The 20,100-nt window shown below is 43.5% G+C and overlaps 1 protein-coding gene across 1 annotated transcript in view; it reads left to right on the top strand.

Annotated features, from left to right (window-relative positions):
* Positions 1–20,100, top strand: part of tmtc2b (transmembrane O-mannosyltransferase targeting cadherins 2b) — a 187,905-nt gene that overhangs the window by 63,683 nt on the left and 104,122 nt on the right. Inside the window, exon 2 of the mRNA XM_046310879.1 lies at positions 12,276–12,855. Coding sequence (XP_046166835.1) covers positions 12,276–12,855 — 580 coding nt within the window. The remainder of the gene's footprint in view (positions 1–12,275; positions 12,856–20,100) is intronic.

Genomic DNA, 20,100 nt, shown 5'->3' on the forward strand with positions numbered 1-20,100 from the left:
ACAATTACTTTCCCTGTTTGTCCTGGCTGACTGGCGGGTCACTAAACTCTCTCCTCCACTGACTGTATAGCTTGTGGTCCCAGTTCTCTTGTGGTCCCAGTCTTGCCAACTCCTATGAATTGTCACGCTATTGTCAAAACTACGCAAACTGACAGCACAGATCTGAGACCAGGCTACTTATAGGCCTACTAAACTCAATTAGCAAAATGGCTGACGTATTGTAATTGGCCACCAGCAGGTCATATAGAATTAAAAAATATATATAATAATTGATGTTTAGCTGGGTGGTACAGACATGAATTGTAGTGATAACTCAGGCACCATTGTTTGTGATCAAGGTGTCTGTTGACAAAGATATCTTATATGATTGTTGTCTGAATATGAATTGAAGCAAATCAGCATTTACTCGGAACAGGCATACTTCTGCATGAGTATGCAATAGCACTGAGACTTGATCATGTTTTGGTACGTTTGGAACATTCTTATCCAGACATGTCCCATTAATAGTGTTTCTCTAATACCTGATTTGTAACGAGGACACAAAGGACTATGTTTTTTCTCTCTTTAGGCAAATTACTTCTGTGACTGACTGAGCTTTTTTATTAAAATCTCTTACTTATATTAATAATATAGAATAATGTATTCAAATTATATTTTGGGGGGTTTTGAGTATGTTAAAATTCAAAAGAATATAGTACTACAATTGATAGGACACCCTTTCTTCCATGAGTGAGAGTAAAAGTCAATCATAAAGATGACTTTTACAGTAGTATTCATGATCTGTGGTGTTCTTGCATAAGAAAGATACAAATGTTTGTTACACTTCCTTAACAGATACAGCATGTATTGTCATGATTTTACAAACAGAAGCAGTCCTCATAAAATGAAAATGAAAGAGTCAGATTGCCAACCTTGAGAAATCATTCAAAATGGCACCATGAGAGGCATTAAGGTTTTATACTGTTCTATTGTTGACCTGTTAGCATGCCGATGGAAAGAAACATTACACAAAGGAGATGGTGGAAAACCTGAGAGCAGAACACAAAGGCCTCAGTAGGCATTTGAAAGATATGGCTGTGCTCCTTTCAGATATTAAAGCAGGGTGATGACACATACTTGGCAGAGACGACATCACCTTTCCCAACTGCCAGTGCAGTTTCCCCTTGTTTTACATGCTGGCATAAAGTGGAAACGATTGTGTATTGTTCTGAGAAGACCACTTTTTACAGTCATTGCTCTCCCTCTCTAGAATTCTCTCTGATAGCATGCTGTATGATAAAAGTAAGTAGGCTGTTTAAATGTTTTTCAAAATGTTTGCTTGTCAACTTTACGTTCTTTAAATCTTACATATTCATGTCAAAGAGGATGTGTGAGTGCAGCTGTTTTTATGTGAAGCTCTCCATTTCATCTCAGCTGTATTTTATTGGCGGAAGGAAGGAACCACACTGACAGAATTAGCATAGTCATTATTATGCCAGTTTCTTCTGCAGTCTTTGGAAGGTATCTGTACTCGTATCTGGCTTCTGCTCTCTGATTCATCTGATTCATCATCCCATTCCAAATAGTTAATGGTACCGTTAATCTCCAAAATGCAGGTGTTTCAGACTAGCTCAGTGATTTCTGTGGTGGTGGGGCAGCCAGCGGAAAATACAGAACGTAGGGGTTGGTAATGCTCTCTAGTTGCGCCGTGATTGGCGCAGTGTTCTGTCACTCATGGGGACACTACGTCACCGCAAAATCTACAGGGAGAGCTAGAAAGTTCAAGCCCCTTGGGTGCTGCCATAGATTTACATTAGAAGTGCCCATCCAAGAAGGCTCAAGGTCATTGGCCATAGTTAAAATGATGTGAAATCACATTATATCTACAGTAGCTTTGATTGGACTGATGTTTTGAAAGTATGATGTCAACATCGTCCTTTCAAAATCCTAGCTAGCAAGCGGTCATCATCATGAAAGTGCATGGAGAATAAGAGCATCTCCTCCCACTGCACTGAGGCTAGGAAACACTGTCACCACCAATATTTTTTTATTTTTTTTATTTTACCAGGCAAGTCAGTTAAGAACAGATTCTTAATTTCAATGACGGCCTGGGAACAGTGGGTTAACTGCCTGTTCAGGATTTGTACCTTGTCAGCTCAGGGGTTTGAACTCACAACCTTGCGGTTACTAGTCCAACGCTCTAACCACTAGGCTACTCTGGCGCCCCAAATATACGATAATCGAGAATTTCAATAATAATTTTTCTAGGGCTGGCCATGCTTTCCACCTGGCTATCCCTAACCTGGTCAACAGCTCTGCACCCCCCACAGTAACTTCTCCATTTCTCTCCCAATTCTCCTTCACCCAAATCCAGATAGCTGATGTTCTGAAAGAGCTGCAAAATCTGGATCCCTTTTAATCAGCTGGGCTAGACAATCTGGACCCTCTCTTTCTAAAATGATCCACCGCAATTGTTGCAACCCCTATTACTAGCCTGTTCAACCTCTCTTTCATATAATCTGAGATCCCTAAAGATTGGAAAGCTCCCCCTCTTCAAAGGGGGAGACACTCTAGACCCAAACGGTTACAGACCTATATCTGTCCTACCCTGCCTTTCTAACGTCTTCTAAAGCCAAGTTAACAAACAGATCACCGACCATTTTGAATCCCACCGTACCTTCTCCGCTATGCAATCTGGTTTCCGAGCTAGTCATGGGTGCACCTCAGCCATGCTCAAGGTCCTAAACGATATCATAACCGCCATCGATAAAAAACTATACAGTGCAGACGTATTCGTCGACCTGGCCAAGGCTTTCGACTCTCAATCACCACATTCTTATCGGCAGACTCAACAGTCTTGGTTTCTCAAATGACTGGCTTGCCTGGTTCACCAACTACTTCTCCGATAGAGTTCAGTGTGTCAAATCGGAGGGCCTGTTATCCGGACCTCTGGCAGTCTCTATGGGGGTGTCACAGGGTTCAATTCTTGGGCCGACTCTTTTCTCTGTATACATCAATGATGTCGCTCGTGCTGCTGGTGATTCTCTGATCCACCTCTACGCAGACGACATCATTCTGTATACTTCTGGCCCTTCTTTGGACACTGTGATAACTAACCTCCAGACGAGCTTCAATGCCATACAACACTCCTTCCGTGGCCTTCAACTGCTCTTAAATGCAAGTAAAACTAAATGCATGCTTTCAACTGATCGCTGCCCACACCCGCCTGCTCATCTAGCATCACTACTCTGGACGGTTCTGATTTAGATAATGATAACTACAAATACATAGGTGTCTGGTTAGACTGTAAACTGTCCATCCAGACTCACATTAAAGCATCCCCAATCTAAAATGAAATCTAGAATCAGCTTCCTATTTCGCAACAAAGCATCCTTCACTCATGCTGACAAACATACCTTCGTAAAACTGACTATCCTATCGATCCTTGACTTTGGCGATGTCATTTACAAAATAGCCTCCAACACTCTACTCAGCAAATTGGATGTAGTCTATCACAGTGCTACACTGCGACCTCTATGCTCCTGTTGACTGGCCCTCGCTTCGTATTCGTCGACACACACACTGGCTCCAGGTCATCTTTGCTAGGTAAAGCCCATCTTATCTCAGCTCACTGGTCACCATAGCAGCACCCACCCGAAGCATGCGCTCGAGCAGGTATATTTCACTGGTCATCCCCAAAGCCAACACCTACTTTGGCTGCCTTTCCTTCCAGTTCTCTCTCTCCTTTGCATCCCAGTATCTCTACTTGCACATTCATCTTCTGCACATTATCACTCCAATGTTTAATTGCTCAATTTAAATTATTTTGCCACTATAGCCTATTTACTGCCTTACCTCCCTAATCTTACTACATTTGTACACACTGTATATATACTTTTTATTGTGTTATTGACTGTACTTTTGTTTATCCCATGTGTAACTCTGTATTATTTGTGTCACACTGCTTTGCTCTATATTGGCCAGGTCGCAGTTGTAAATGAGAACTTGTTCTCGACTGGCCTACCTGGATAAATAAAGGTAAAAAAATATATAAATGAATCAAGTCGGCAATCTACTGGCAAACCCTTTTCAATCCTTGTCATATGAAGATAAATGACAGATAAAACATAACGGTGCTTATTGGCCATTGGACATAAACATTACATAAGAAGTTGGAAATCGCAAATTCAACAATGAGTGGTTTGGAATGAATCAGTGGCGAACTGCCTTCCTTATTTGAGCTGTTCTTGCCGTAATATGCACTTGGTCTTTTACCAAATAGGACTATCTTCTGTATACCACGTCTACCTTGTCACAACACAACTGATTGGCTCAAATGCATCAAGAAGGAAAGAAATTCCACAAATTAACTGAAATGGCTTCCAAGAAGCATGTTCAGAGAATGCCATGAGTGTGCAAAGCTGTCATCAAGGCAAATTGTGGCTACTTTGAAGAATCATATATATTTGGATTTGTTTAACACTTTTTTGGTTACTATATGATTCCATATGTGTTATTTCATAGTTTTGATGTCTTCACTGTTATTCTACAATGTAGAAAATAGTAAAAATGAATAAAAACCCTGGAATGAGTAGTTGTGTCCAAACGTTTGACTGTTACTATATATATATATATATACACAGTGCATCTGGAAAGTATTCAGACCCCTTCCCCTTTTCCACATTTTGATAAAACAGAAATACCTTATTTACAAGTATACAGACCCTTTGTTATGAGAATCGTAATTGAGCTCAGGTGCATCCTGTTTCCATTGATAATTATTGAGATGCTTCTACAACTTGACTGTTGTCCACCTGTTGTAAATTCAATTGATTGGACATAATTTGGAAAGGCACACACTTGTCTATGTGTGGTCCAACAGTTGGCAGAGCTAAAACCAAGCAATGAGTTCAAAGGAATTGTATGAGCATTCAGGGGAGAAGGACCTTGGTCAGGGAGGTGACCAGGAACCCGATGGTCACTCTGACAGAGCTCCAGAGTTCCTATGTGGAAATGGGAGTACTTTGCAGAAGGACAACCACCTCTGCAGCACTCCACCAATCAGGCCTTAATGGTAGAGTCGCCAGAGGGAAGCCACTCCTCAGTAAAAGGCAAATGACAGCTGCTTGAAATTTGCCAAAAGGCACCCAAAGGACTCTCAGACCATGAGAAACAAGCTTCTGTGGTCTGATGAAACCAAGATTGTAGTTCTTTGGCCTGAATGCCAAGCGTCACGTCTGGAGGAAACCTGGCACCATCCCTACAGTGAAGCATGGTGGTGGCAGAATCATGCTTTGGAGGTGTTTCTTAGCGACAGGGACTGGGAGACTTATCAGGATCAAGGGAAATATTAACAGAGCAAAGTACAGAGAGAGAGCCACGATGAAAGCATTCTCCAGAGCGCTCATAACTTCAGACTGGGGCGAAGGTTCTCCTTCCAACAGGACAACAACCCTAAGTACTCAGCCAAGACAATGCAGGAGTGGCTTCGGGTCAAGTCTCTGAATGTCCTTGAGTGATCCAGCCTGAGCCTGGACTTGAATCCGATCGAACATCTCTGGAGAGACCTGAAAATAGCTGTGCAGCAATGCTCTCCATCCAACCTGACAGAGCTTGAGAGGACCTACAGAGGACCTATTGTGTGAAGATTGATGAGGATTTTTTTAAAATCAATTGTAAAATAAGGCTGTAATGTAACCAAATTAGGAAAAGTCAAGGGGTCTGAATACTTTCCGAATGCACTGTATATATATATATATATATATATATATATATATATATATATATATATATATATATATATATATATATATATTTTCCTTTATTATTTTCCACTAACCCTGCCACCCCTCCCCTAATTGAAGTAAACTAATGAACAACAACACTTAGGCTTCTACTTTCAGCTTATTCATACTGTATACATATTACAGACAGTGTATTTTACAATAGTTATCTTGTTGTTTTTATTCCCACGATTCAACCCCTCCCATCTATCGCTTAATACCATCCATATTGGAATTCTATATTTTTCAACTGTGATGGTTCACATAGGTTCTGAACCTTTCTATTCTGATAGTTTTTACAGATTGTAAATGAAAGAAAATCATTTTTGCTAAAAGTGTTATTATATTATAGATTGATTGACGATGACTTTTTAAATCACCTAGTAGTGCTATCTGCAGAGTTAGCTACATGTAAATGTTGTAATTCTTCAGCCATTCCTGGACCTGTGACCAAAAAGAAGCTACATATGGACAGCACCAAAATAAATGATCTAATGACACAGCAAAATCTGCAGAGCTGGGAAGTTTGTATCCCCCATATATTTAACATTCTATTGGATGCAAGAATTTTGTATAATCATTTAAATTTAAATTAAATTGTTGTGTATCAGTTCATAAACCATGTGCCATGGAATCGGTACGTTGAAAATATTTTTGGGGGTCCATACATTGCAATTTCATTGTGGCATGAATCATACGCACTGCTATTAAAATGAAAATACATGTATCATTTGAATTGAGCTTTTAACCATTGCGTTTTCAAACTAGCACTGATCAAACTCCATAACTTTGAGACTTCTTTGCAAAAAGGTTATCCATGTTTTCTGTTGCTATTTCTTTTTAATGTTGAGCCTTTTTGAAGGGAAAGTGATCCTCTTCATTGAGAAGATTTGGACCTTGTGAGGGCAGTTAAAGGCTCTGCGTGGTCAATCCGAAGTCTGCATTAACCTTGTGAGGGCAGTTAAAGGCTCTGCGTGGTCAATCCGAAGTCTGCATTAACCTTGTGAGGGCAGTTAAAGGCTCTGCGTGGTCAATCCGAAGTCTGCATTAACCTTGTGAGGGCAGTTAAAGGCTCTGCGTGGTCAATCCGAAGTCTGGATTAACCTTGTGAGGGCAGTTAAAGGCTCTGCGTGGTCAATCCGAAGTCTGCATTAACCTTGTGAGGGCAGTTAAAGGCTCTGCGTGGTCAATCCGAAGTCTGCATTAACCTTGTGAGGGCAGTTAAAGGCTCTGCGTGGTCAATCCGAAGTCTGCATTAACCTTGCAACATTTACGGTGATACGGCCTGTGCAGAAGTCGTGGCATTCATTCTTCTTGCACTTTGCCGAGCAGCGCAGAGCTTTTGTGAAGGAAGTTGTCAAGGAAGTGAGTTAGTGTTTTTACAAGACTTCCTGCCCTCACCTACGGTACAGTCAACCAATCAATGCGGAGCTATACGGAGCCCTCTGCATTTTTACAAAATTTGAGAGGCGCACGGCAAAGCCCTATGAAATTCAATTTGACCTCTGCCTGCCTCCGGAGGCTCCGCAATTGCGTCACACCATCAATACGGCGCCTCCGACCTTATTTTCGGATCAAGCATGGATTGGCTCTTAATCACGGCTTTGATATAAGCACCAGACACTTTACTGAGTTTGTTTTCCTTTCTGGGTGAATCACACGCCTTTATTTTGATGAAGTAATGCACTACTCTGGCCTCAAAACATTTGAAGTCATGAGCTGCTGTCAACACTGCTGCATTTCAAAATCAAATCAAATCAAATGTATTTATATAGCCCTTCGTACATCAGCTGATATCTCAAAGTGCTGTTCAGAAACCCAGCCTAAAACCCCAAACAGCAAGCAATGCAGGTGTAGAGGCATTTAAGTTTTGTCTAGATCCACCACAACAATCACCATGAGTACCATCTTGCTTGGTGTATTAAGTTATCTACATACTAGGCCTACATAAAGTTGATCATGTTTCCTCTATGACCTTGCATCGTTTATATGTTTTTCTGACTAGCCTGCTCTGTAGGCCTATCTTTTCTTGAGCTTTGGGTGAACCCTCCTGTTAAAAGTGAACATTGCAATACTTAGTACATAAAAAGTGCACCAGAATCGGTGCAAAAACTTTGGCAAGCCAGAGTGATGATGGAAAAAATATCTGATCGATTGAGTCACACAATACTCATCCTAGAAATTGGGGAGCAGACATAACTTGGGTGGGAAAGGGTGGAAGCCTGGGTGGGGTCTGAGGAAGTGGGAGGTGGTGCTTTTTCGGGTTTCGCTTGTTAGCGGTCACATGATCCCGCCGGTCCTCTGGGAGTCGCCAGGCAGGCACAGAAAGCGTGCGGGTGGCAAAGGAATGCACTCACGGCTGGAAAAGATTTGCAGTGCACAGAGAGGTCCTGCTGCTGCCTGCTTCCCAGAAAGACGGGCCCAGCCACATAAACCCAATCTTCCACTCTGCCAGGCAGGACCGGCAGGCCCTTTAACCAGAGCTGAATGGGGCTGGATGTGCTGCGGTGATCAGGACCCACGCAACCTTGCTAAACAGGACTAATTAATGAATGGCCTTGGATTGCATTGAGAAAATGGCTATGATTAGACTCGTCATCATACAAAAATGTCGTAATTCCTCTGTTGACATCCACTTGGAACAGCGGTGGTTAAGATGATGTGGGTTATACGACCCCTTCTCTTATTCCCCTCGCTCTCTTTCCACAGTCTTTCATCCTCTCCCCCTGAGAGTGCCTGTCAACTGCAGTGGTGTAGGTGCTCGCCTGCCTCTCTGACGTGACATTCAAGAAGCTGACAATCGGAGAGCTGAACATACAGTGCATTCGAAAGTATTCAGACCCCTTAACTTTTTCCATATTTTGTTACTTTACAGCCTTATTCCAAAATGGAAGAAAAAAAATCCCTCATCAATCCGCACACGTCGCTGCACAGCTATTTTCAGGCCTCTCCAGAAATGTTAGTTCGGGTTGAAGTCCGGGCTCTGGCTGTCCCACTCAAGGACACTCAGAGACTTGTCCCGAAGTCACTCCAGCTTTGTGCTGTTGTCCTGTTGGAAGGTGAACCTTCACCCCAGTCTGAGGTCCTGAGCACTCTGGAGCAGGTTTTCATCAAGGATCTCCCTGCACTTTGCTCCATTCACCTTTCCCTCGATCCTGACTAGTCTCCCAGTCCCTGTCGCTAAAAAAACATCCCCACAGCTGCCACCACCATGCTTCACCGTAGGGATAGTAATTAGCCAGAGGATGAGCGGTGCCTGGTTTCCTCCAGATGTGATGCTTGCCATTCAGGCCAAAGAGTTTAATATTGGTTTCATCAGACCAGAGAATCTTGTTTGTCATGGTCTGAGACTCCTTTAGGTGCCAAACTCCAAGCAGTTGTCTTGTGCCTTTTACTGAGGAGTGGCTTCCATCTGGCCTCTCGACCATAAAGGCCTGATTGGTGGAGTACCGCAGAGATGGTTGTCCTTCTGGAAGGTTCTCCTATCTCCACAGAGAAAATCTGGAGCTCTGTCAGAGAAGCAATTGGGTTCTTGTTCATCTCCCTAACCAAGACCCTTCTCCCGGGATTTCTCAGTTTGTCCGGACGGCCAGCCCTAGGAAGAGTCTTGGTCGTTCCAAACTTCTTCCATTTAAGAATGGAGGCCACTGTGTTCTTGGGGATCTTCAATGCTGCAGAAATTTTTGGTACCCTTCCCCAGATCTGTGTCTCGACACAATCCTGTCTCTGAGCTCTATGGACAATTCCTTTTGACCTCATGGCTTGGTTTTTGCTCTGACATGCACTGTCAACTGTGGGACCTTATATAGACAGGTGTGTGTCTTTCCAAATAATGTCCAATCAATTGAATTTACCACAGGTGGACTCCAATCAAGTTGTAGAAACATCAAGGATGATCAATGGAAACAGGATGCACCTGAGCTCAATTTCGAGTCTCATAGCAAAGGGTCTGAATACTTATGTAAATAATGTATTTCTGTTTATTTTTAATTTTTAATACATTTACACACATTTCTTAATACCTAGTTTTGCTTAGTCATTATGGGGTATTGTGTTTAGATTGAGGAAAAAAAATCGAATTTAATCAATTTTAGAATAAGACTGTCACGTGACAAAATGTGGAATAAGTGAAGGGGTCTGAATACTTTCTGAATGCAACGTATGCATTGTGATTCAGGCATCCATGGCTGCTTCGCAGAGACTGTGGGTGTGAAGGATTGGGTTTTGGTATTTTATTTTGGTGCCAGAGCTGGTGAGGTTTCAAACAATATATAATGTATCTGTCCTTTCTGCCACCACTTCAATGTACAATGGAAAAAAGGCACACTTGTCTTCCAAATGGATTAAAGTTGTAGTTGAACCATAATGCCTCTGATGTGAGCGCCTTGTGCTGGAGTGAAGATCTCACTTGACAAATGGGCTAGAGAAAATAAACTTGTATATCAGAGGCATGAACCAAAGAGAGATCTTACTCTGTCAGCGGTGAGCTGCCTGGAGGTCCAGAGAAACCCATCCGGCCTGGGTTCAAATACTATTAGAAATCTATCACATACTTTCAGCATTTGCTTTACCCTGTCTTACCCCAGCCAGATGGGTGGGGTTGGCACTTTTGTGACTATTCTATTGGTTCGATTGCGCCAGGCAAGCTCTATCAATCCTATGTCATGTACTGTATATGAAATGATTTTTTGAAACCAGGTCTGAAACCCAATGATCTGCTCACTGACATGTCAGGCATTTTAATTTCATAGAAATATCTCCGGATGATCATCTTTGCCTCTCAGCTTCCATATAGGCCAGGTTGGTTGTATTAATTTCCCCCCAGATCTATCATAAGGAGGGCTATTTGTCCTCGCCCTGTCAGAGGTAGTTTATTTAGCTATTTGTTGTGGGTTGCAATCTCCATACCTTTCCCCTTTTCAACAACCTCATCTGCTTCATGGCATAGCCATATTGAGAAGCAGGGCAAGATGGTTGCTATTTGCGGCTATGTAGGACAATGCCGGGTAAAAGTTCTAGGTTTAAGAGCTACACAAATGCAGAGGTTTCCCCCCAAAAATGATCCATAGATAAATTATTCACCTTGATTCATCTGCCGCCTTGGCGCATTTCTTTGAATTCCTTGTTTATCTCAGTCTGTTATTGTGTGTTGTGCAGTGTGTGGCTGTTTTCTCCCTCTCCTCGCTCCACGTCTAATTGCGTGTGCTAATTGTGCCTGCCGTGGGGACTCATTACAACCTGTCATTCTCAGTATGTTATCACACGTCCCATCCATCAGGCTTTTTAATTATGCGGTGGCCTTCTGTGTTATCATGCACCTCCTCCTCTCCAAGGAGACTCATTACATAGCCAACATCTCCCCGCCTGCTCCACCTGCCTCCCCCGGTCTCCCGCCTACTTCCCAGACACACTGGGTTCAAGGTCTTGTGTCAGTGCCAGAGCCACCTCACAGCTAGGTAACAAAGACGCGGACATTGTGTGCTCCGGTAGGGGGCTAATTGCACATCTTTCAACCCTCACACCTCACACAGCTTAGGCCTGATGTATGGCCGTCAGGGTCAAACACTCAGGCGCAACCCCAGACACGAGCCATGGGGAGGGGGGACAGTACAGTTCACAGGCCAGGGTTGCCCCGTGGTGGGGTAGCTACTGTACATGCACAGCATGGTCTCTCCATGAGTGTCCATGGCCCCTCAACACTTATTATGCATGGCCTTAACACTGCTCTCTAGTTTGCTCTCTCTAGTCCCTCCTGCTTTGTAATCCCTTCCACAAACATATTTGTTCATCCTTCCTCCCTTGCCTCTCTCTCTTGACACAGTGTGGCGTGTCTGTGTGTGAGATACCCAGCACTCAACGGTTGGTAAACACAGGGCTAGTGGTGATTGACACGTCTTTGGTCCCTGGCTCCCCACGCTCCTTTATGCCAACGTGGCATCCCCCTTCTCTCTCTCTCTTTGTTGCTTTATTCGTTTTCGGTCAAGGGTGTGGTACATGCGCCTCTGCAGTCCCTGAGTCCACACAGTACGATCCTTGGTGAGCACTCCTCTTTCTTTGCTTATTCTGAGACTTGACGTCGGTGAAGGCCACAATACCACTCTCAAAGAAGGTTTACGCAAGTTTCAAGCTACAGTACTTATATACAGCAATGTATCACACTCCGAGGAGGGATCACACATCTTTACATGTACATCAGCCTTCTCTGTGATGAGTTGTGTCCCTGTCAAGCATGAGCAGGTTTCAAGGTGATTTGATTTCTGTCTTAGGCTCCTATCTTTGGGGCATGATAAATGACCACTGCTGAGTTTGAAAGAAATCCAGGCATTTCTTTCAGTCCTTGCAATTCTACTGAATGTGATGGTACAGTGAAGACATACTGTGTCATATTGATTGAATTGACTGACACGCCAGTCCCAAGCGCTGTGGTGGCCTTGCCCTTGATCAGGTAATCCATAAGCATGAGGATCATTGCACATTCATCTTCTAACCCCTCTGTTTTCCATCTGCCCACAGCCGTGCGATCAAAACCAACCAGGATCTGCTACCAGAGACTCCGTGGATCAACATCTTCTACGATGACTTCTGGGGCACCCTGCTCACCCACAGCGGCAGCCACAAGTCTTACCGGCCCCTGTGTACCCTCTCCTTCCGCCTCAACCATGCCCTGGGTGGCCTGGAGCCCTGGGGCTACCACCTGGTCAACGTGGGCCTCCATGGGGCCGTCACGGCCCTCTTCACCTGGCTGGCCCGCTTGCTGCTAGGAGAGGGCCTGTGGAGCCTCCTGGCTGGGTTATTGTTCGCCTCGCATCCCATCCACACAGAGGCGGTGGCGGGCGTGGTAGGCCGTGCCGACGTGGGCGCCGCCCTCTTCTTCCTGCTGTCTCTGCTGTGCTACGTGCGTCACTGCGCCCTGCGAGGGGGCCCTGCGGGGCCCTGCAGGCTGGGGGCCTGGCTCCTGGGCAGCCTGGGTTGTGCTGCCTGCAGCATGCTGTGGAAAGAGCAGGGGGTGACTGTATTGGCCGTGTCTGCACTCTATGACGTCTGTGTGTTCCACCGGCTCAAGTTGCGTCAGGTCATCATGCTCTTCTACAAGGTAAACATTTTTTTCCCATGTATTTGATTTCCTCCTCTCTCTCTCTCCCTTTGGCAAAACCCCGGCAAACTGCAAAGTGGAAAGCCCATCTATTCACATGGGTGTTGTGTGGAAGTATGCCTGTGTTATGTTTGCTTTTCATTAGGATGTAATTTGCGAAACATTTTGCCATGTATGTGCAGCTGTGTGATCCGGAAAGAGCTGTTGTTTTGTCCTTTGAATGCAAGAAAATATACACGTGGGGAAGAAAAGCAAAGGGAAAGTAGGCTATTTCTTCTGTTTATTCATAGTCATGGAGCTTATATACTGTTTGTGTATTTGGATACAAACCACAACGATACACATCCGTAAGTGACTGTCAGAGCAGTGACGTGAGTTAGGGAATCGTATTATTATGGAAATGGGGTCATGGGAAGCTGATAAGGACTTTTGTCAGTTGAATTTGAATTCCCATGGTGCCTTGCTGTCTGTCGTCTTGTGTACAAATCCTACATTATCCTTGAACAGTGTCATTATCATTATCCATCGTTAACTCCCCTTGTGACACCATTTGTTACCAAACACCAATTAGATCTCACTTTAGTAATAAGTAAACAATTAAAACGATCACATTTTCAGTATTTGTTCATTCATCGTCTGTCACTATAATGTAGTGCATGTTATTGAGATGGCTGATACTTTAATGTGACATAATGATGATGAGGTGGTATGTTTACATGCAAGGCGTTATCATTGGAATTAATCTTCATCACGTGTTTTTAGCGTGTGTTTGTGTAACACTTAGGGCTTGTCAAACGATTAAATCATTTTATTGAGTTAATCACATGGTTTTCTGTGCGATTAATTTGATTAATTGAAACACATATATATTGTTTAAATTTTACCATAGTTAAAGATGTTTCATTTTAAAAGAACATCACATTGGGTTGTAGGTATAATATATTTTGGTTATAGGAGTAAACACTACATAAATAACAGATCAAACAGGTCGGAGATCATATAAAATATCATACAGCTATTAGATTTAGCCTAGGCTACTTCTCCATGTTCTTCAACTTGATCCCAAGCTGCTACTACTAGAATTGGGATCATTTGCTTAAATCTTTTAACCTGTGAACTACAACAAAAACAGTAGCTAAATTGAATGGATGTCCTGGAAATAATTTTAAACAAGAGGCATTCATCCAATGCATTGTAAACATTCTCGTTTGGTTAGCTAGCTAGCTAACGTTAGCATTCTGTGCAAAACTGCATAACTAGACGGCTAGCTTTATTGTTGCTCAAAGCTGCGTGCATGGTGGATGTTTAAGCACCACAGACCGCTCAACAGGAGCTGCTACAGATGTCAGATCTGAAGAATGAAACGCACAGAGAATCTCACTGCCGACAGATACTTATCAGTGGTAGGTCGTTCTACCTGCTTACTGCATGCCAACCCGGTAGTGACGGACATGCCGTTTCAACTTGTAAATTCGTAATGCTTATCAGTGGCCAACAACTTGACTTTGAGCCAATCAGAGAGCACGAACCAACACTTGGGGGAGCCAATAGGGGTGACAACAAAAAGGAAAAAAATAGGGCATTTTCTCTGTACATTAAATGTCATGAGCCAGTTACACTTCATATGCAATGTAGGCTTTGGGATGGTAGCTAGCTAAGTGCACAGACGCATTGCACACCACATTAAATACTTCCTCCAAGCTAGCTAACACTGTCGCTAGTATTGACATTATAATTAAATCACAATGGATTCGTTTCCATGAAACGGCTGCCTGCGTTAGCTGCAGAGTTAGTGCAGTGTAGCTAGCTATGTTGTGATATCTAGCGAATACGGGAATGTTAACTAGCTAGCTAAACATTTTGCTATGGGTTGGCACTGGCAATATGGGAACATGGAGAGTGAATTAAATTGTTTCTTCGTCATCTTGCTAGTAGTGGTTATCTACGTGTGGTCATCTGGCTAGTATCAACAAGGGCATTCTACAAAATACAACATTGGAATATAGACCATAAGCAACACACATGGAAATGCATTGCAAAACAACGTTACTGCCACCTTCTGGTGTGGAGTATTTTAACTAGGCCAAGTGGCTGACGACTTCAAGGTCAAATCAAACTTTATTTGTTACATGCGCCGAATACAACAAGTGTTGTAAACACAAAAGAGTTTGGCTGCTGACACTGTTCAGAAGAAACATTTGACGATCATACCGGTGTGTCTGAGCTATTAATTTAAGCCAGTTTGCTACAGCAGGAAAATAATCCTGCAGCAACAGGACATGTGATTATATAGATTATAATTGTTGCATATATCATTAAACTTCAGAAGCCTTTTTAACTAGGAGCCTTTATCTATAAGCTGCTGAGACTGAGAGCACACAGCACATCCGAGCACGTTTTGTGCTGCGCTTAATAGGGTCAGTGCGGAAACGTTAACTTTTGGTTGAAGAAATGGAGAAGAAATGTGTGAACCTTTTTTTAGGGCATTACAAATCTCAAACGTTAACTGTAAATAACACATTTGACAGCCCTAATAATATTACAGGGAGAGAAAAATACACCAAGTATAGCCTTTATACCGACACAAATCAAAGATAAACAGGAATAAGAATCTAGCCTAGTCTTACAATTTCCTTGTTTCTTTCTTCGCACAAAACCATCATCAGGTAGCCTTTTCCTCTACTGCGCCCTGTCACAAATGCTTACCGTCTGCTGTCGAATCAATGTGACTTCCACAAGTCTCTGCACATCAGGCCAAATTGAACAAGACATGTGCACAAATGTGACAAAAGGGATCCAAGGAGGGCCGATGGCACCACAGGATGCTGACTCATACAGACGATGTACGAAGCACATTTCTGGGAGGGGGAGAGTTGGTGGGGACGGGGGAGAGGGAATGACAGAGACAAAAAAAAACAGAGAAAGAGAGAGAAAGTAAGAAAATCTATTCTTTCTGTTTTAGTGCTCATCATAGTGGGAAAAGGTGAGCGAGGCCCCTTGCTGTCTTCGTCTCTACACGGGCCTCTCTCATGATTTAAGCCTTAACTGAGCCTTGGTGTCCTCTGGAGTATGGCCCATACATTGACTGAGGCAGACAGGCCTGCTAATAGTGTGTCAGGCGTGGCATTGCCGGGAGAACGCAGTGCTAGGATGGCTACAGGAGAGGATACTTCATATCTGACACCTCCCCTGCCAATACAGGCCGATCTACTTGCACAATGCTGTCATGGATGGGCCAGCGCCTATGGATTATCTTATGCTTTGCCATGGTGTTGTTGAATGGTCTGGGAAAACACCTGTGCGCCATATTCTATGCATATGACAAGTAGATCCCATTTTACTGTCAAATCAGTTGAATACATCAGAGGCTTGTAACGGATGTTTTGTCTGCAGTGCCATCTTTGAATTGGCCCTGATGGAGTCATGGGGTCTACCTGCACTTGCTCAACACTCAACATAATTTACTCTGAGGGGGGAAAAGGAAGGAAAAGTCTGTATTTAGATCAACATAGGACAGCAAACATTGTGATGCTGTGTTCTCTCCCTGTGCTGTTTCAGGTGAAATAAGGAATAAAGGATAGTATGCTTTAGAAATAAGTTGGGCTTATTTGGTGTTCATTTCTAGTGCAGTATCACAGACTCACTGCATATCTTTGAACCCCAGCACAGAGGAACAAAGCAGGGAAAGTTGACAGATCACTCCCATCACTTGAGTGTCATTAAGGCTGGCAGGTCTCATGCGTTTACAGTATGGACGGTTACATTATGTCTTTTTCTGTGATAACGACGCCAAGTCATCTGTATGAATGTTGAAACCTGATTTCAGATGTCTACTTTGTTGGTATGAATGGGACAGGCCGCTGTCATTAGGCCAATGTCCGCCTTACGAACCTATCAGCCTGTGTATATGTAAAGATCTGGAATGGACACAACAGAAATAAATATATGTCTTCACAGTCTGGCCCAGAGCTATATCAGGTGATGACAATTGAGCCGTTAAGCTTTGTGACGAAGAACTTCCCATCATTAAGTGTGAGAACAGGCCGTTGTGGAGGGATACAACTAGGGTTGCAAAGGGCCGGAAACTTTCCGGTAAATTTCCAGATTTCTTTCAGAAATTTTCCATGGGAATTTTGGGAACTTTGTTTAAATTTTTTGTTTAAATTCATTAAAAAAGTTAGCTATACACATAAGGCAATTCTAGGTCTTGTAGCATATTTTGGTTAAACTATCCCCAATTCAATGGAATTGCAACCTTCTGCGTGCACAGTGCATTCTTCCATCACATGCCCAGTGCACTCTTCTATAACATGCTACTGAGCCCACACTACTACATTGTCTGAGCCAAGGACTACATGCTTTATGGTCAGTTTTGATTACAATACTGGATGGGGTGAATATAGTGTATATGACACCCATTATTTTTTTGTTAACTAGTAAATAGTAGTCTACAGCGAAGTGTGTTTAAATAATCTCTAAATTGTTAACAATTTCTGCAAGCTAGTTTTTGCTACCATGTGGGGTTTAGCTTGCTTGAGACTGCTAACTAAGGAATGTTAATTCACCTGTTTCCATACATGTTTCATTTTAAAACATTTTTCTTACAAAGGAGTTGTTTAATCTAACTATTTATCTGTACATCGAATTGTATTGATTTTTTTAAATTTTTAATATATAATCTTTATATAGCAACAGCTCATGGTCCTCCATGATAGCAACAGCTCATGGTCCTCCTGGAATCAGAAGTGTTTTTGACAATTGCAATTGGTTCACCTCTGATGCCCACAGGCAATGTGTATTGGAAGAGATTTGTGGAATGTTCTTCGCCCAGCATACACCCCTCCAACCAGAAATTATTTATCTACTCATTTGCTGGATGTAGAGTTCAACAGAGTTCACGTGAAGGTCAAGCAAATCACAGAGAAAGCAGACTGTATTGCAATCATCTCTGATGGGTGGTCGAATGTTCGTGGGCAGGGAATAATTAACTACATCATCTCCACCCCCCACCAGTATTCTACAAGAGCACAGACACAAGGGACAACAGACACACCGGTCTCTACATTAAAGATGAGCTGAAGGCAGTCATCAATCACCTTGGACCACAGAAGTTATTTGCACTGATGACAGATAATGCTGCGAACATGAAGGCTGCTTGGTCTAAAGTGGAGGAGTCCTACCCTCAAATCACACCCATTGGCTGTGCTGCTCATGCATTGAATCTGCTCCTCAAGGACATCATGGCACTGAAAACAATGGATACACTCTACAAGAGAGCCAAGGAAATGGTTAGCTATGTGAAGGGTCATCACGTTATAGCACCAATCTACCTCACAAAGCAAAGTGAGAAGAATAAGAGCACCACGTTGAAGCTGCCCAGCAACACCCATTGGGGTGGTGTTGTCATCATGTTTGACAGTCTCCTGGAGGGGAAGGAGTCTCTCCAAGAAATGACCATATCACAGTCTGCAGTTATGGACAGTCCCATCAAGAGGATCCTCCTGGATGACTTTGGAACAGAGTGGTAAGCAGCCTGAAACCTATAGCAGTAGCAGTAACCATTGCACGAATTGAGGGACACAATGACACCCTGTCTGATGTTCAGACTCTGCTTGCAGATGTAAGAGAAGAAATCCATACTGCCCTGCCCACTTCACTGTTGCTCCAAGCAGAGGAAACTGCAGTTCTGAAATACATCAAAAAGCGTGAAGACTTCTGCCTGAAGCTCATACACACCACAGCGTACATGTTGGACTCCAAGTATGCTGGCAAGAGCATCCTGTCTGGTGCAGAGATCAACAAGGCCCATGGTGTCATCACTACAGTGTCTCGCCACCTCGGCCTGTATGAGGGCAAGGTTCTTGGCAGTCTGGCAAAGTACACTTCCAAACAACGGCTTTGGAATGGAGATTCAATATGGCAGTCATGCCAACATATCTCATCAGCCACCGTCTCGGAGCACAACTGGTCCTTGTTTGAGAACACACACACCAAAGCACGCAACAGGCTGACCAATACAAGGGTTGAAGAATTGGTGGCCATCTGGGCAAATGTGAGGCTTTTTGAACCTGACAATGAGCCATCCTCAACCAGGTTGGAAAGTGACAGTGAAGATGAGGCCTCAGAGTCTGATGTTTAAGAGGTGGACATTGAGGAGGTCCAGGGAGACGACATGGAAGCCTGAGAGGAAGACAATCAAAGCTTTAGTTTCGAGACAATCATTTTACAGATGTATGTTGAAAACGTTTTTGGAAGATTCGATGGATCATTGGGGATCATTCAATATTCCCTTTATTTTGTTATTCGGTGAAATCATCCCATGTGAAGAGCCAACTCATTTAATTAAAGTTCAATTCATAACTAAATAGTTAAAAAAATATATATATTGGAAGGATTTAATCATTTGCAATTATGTCTACTTATGGTTGTCACGCCCTGGTCTTAGTTATCTGTGTTTTCTTTATTATTTTGGTTAGGCCAGGGTGTGACATAGGTGATTTATTGTGTTTTGTCTTGTCTAGGGTTTTATTAGATTTATGGGGTTGTGTTCAGTGTAGTTGTCTAGGTAAGTCTATGGTTGCCTAGAGTGGTTCTCAATCAGAGGCAGGTGTTTATCGTTGTCTCTGATTGGGAACCATATTTAGGCAGCCATATTCTTTGGGTATTTTGTGGGTGGTTGTCTCATGTGTCAGTGTTTGTGCCACATGGGACTGTTTTCAGGTTTCTTGTTTTGTATTCTGTTCATGTATAGTTTCTCTGATTAAAGAACCATGAACTTTAACCACGCTGCATATTGGTCCGCCTTTCCTTCCCAGGAAGAAAACCGTTACAGAACCACCCACCACAACAGGACAAAGCGGCGTGGTGACAGGCAACAGCGGCCAAAGACACAGGACTCTTGGACATGGGAGGAAATCCTCGACGGGAGAGGACCCTGGGCACAGCCAGGAGAATATCGCCGCCCCAAAGAAGAGCTGGAGTCAGCGAAGGCGGAGAGGCGCTGGTATGAGGAGGCAGCACGGCGGTGTGGATGGAAGCCCGAGAGTCAGCCCCAAAAATGTATTGGGGGCGGCACACAGGGAGGGAGTATGGCGAAGCCAGGTGGGAAACTTGCGCCAACTTCCTGTGCTTACCGGGGGGCGAGAGAGACCGGGCAGGCACCGTGTTATGCTGTGGAGTGCACGATGTCCCCAGTGCGGGTGCATAGCCCGGTGCGGTACATACCAGCTCCTCATATTGGCCGGG

The sequence above is a fragment of the Oncorhynchus gorbuscha genome, linkage group LG02, assembly GCF_021184085.1.
Source record: "Oncorhynchus gorbuscha isolate QuinsamMale2020 ecotype Even-year linkage group LG02, OgorEven_v1.0, whole genome shotgun sequence".
NCBI classification, from domain to species: domain Eukaryota; kingdom Metazoa; phylum Chordata; class Actinopteri; order Salmoniformes; family Salmonidae; genus Oncorhynchus; species Oncorhynchus gorbuscha.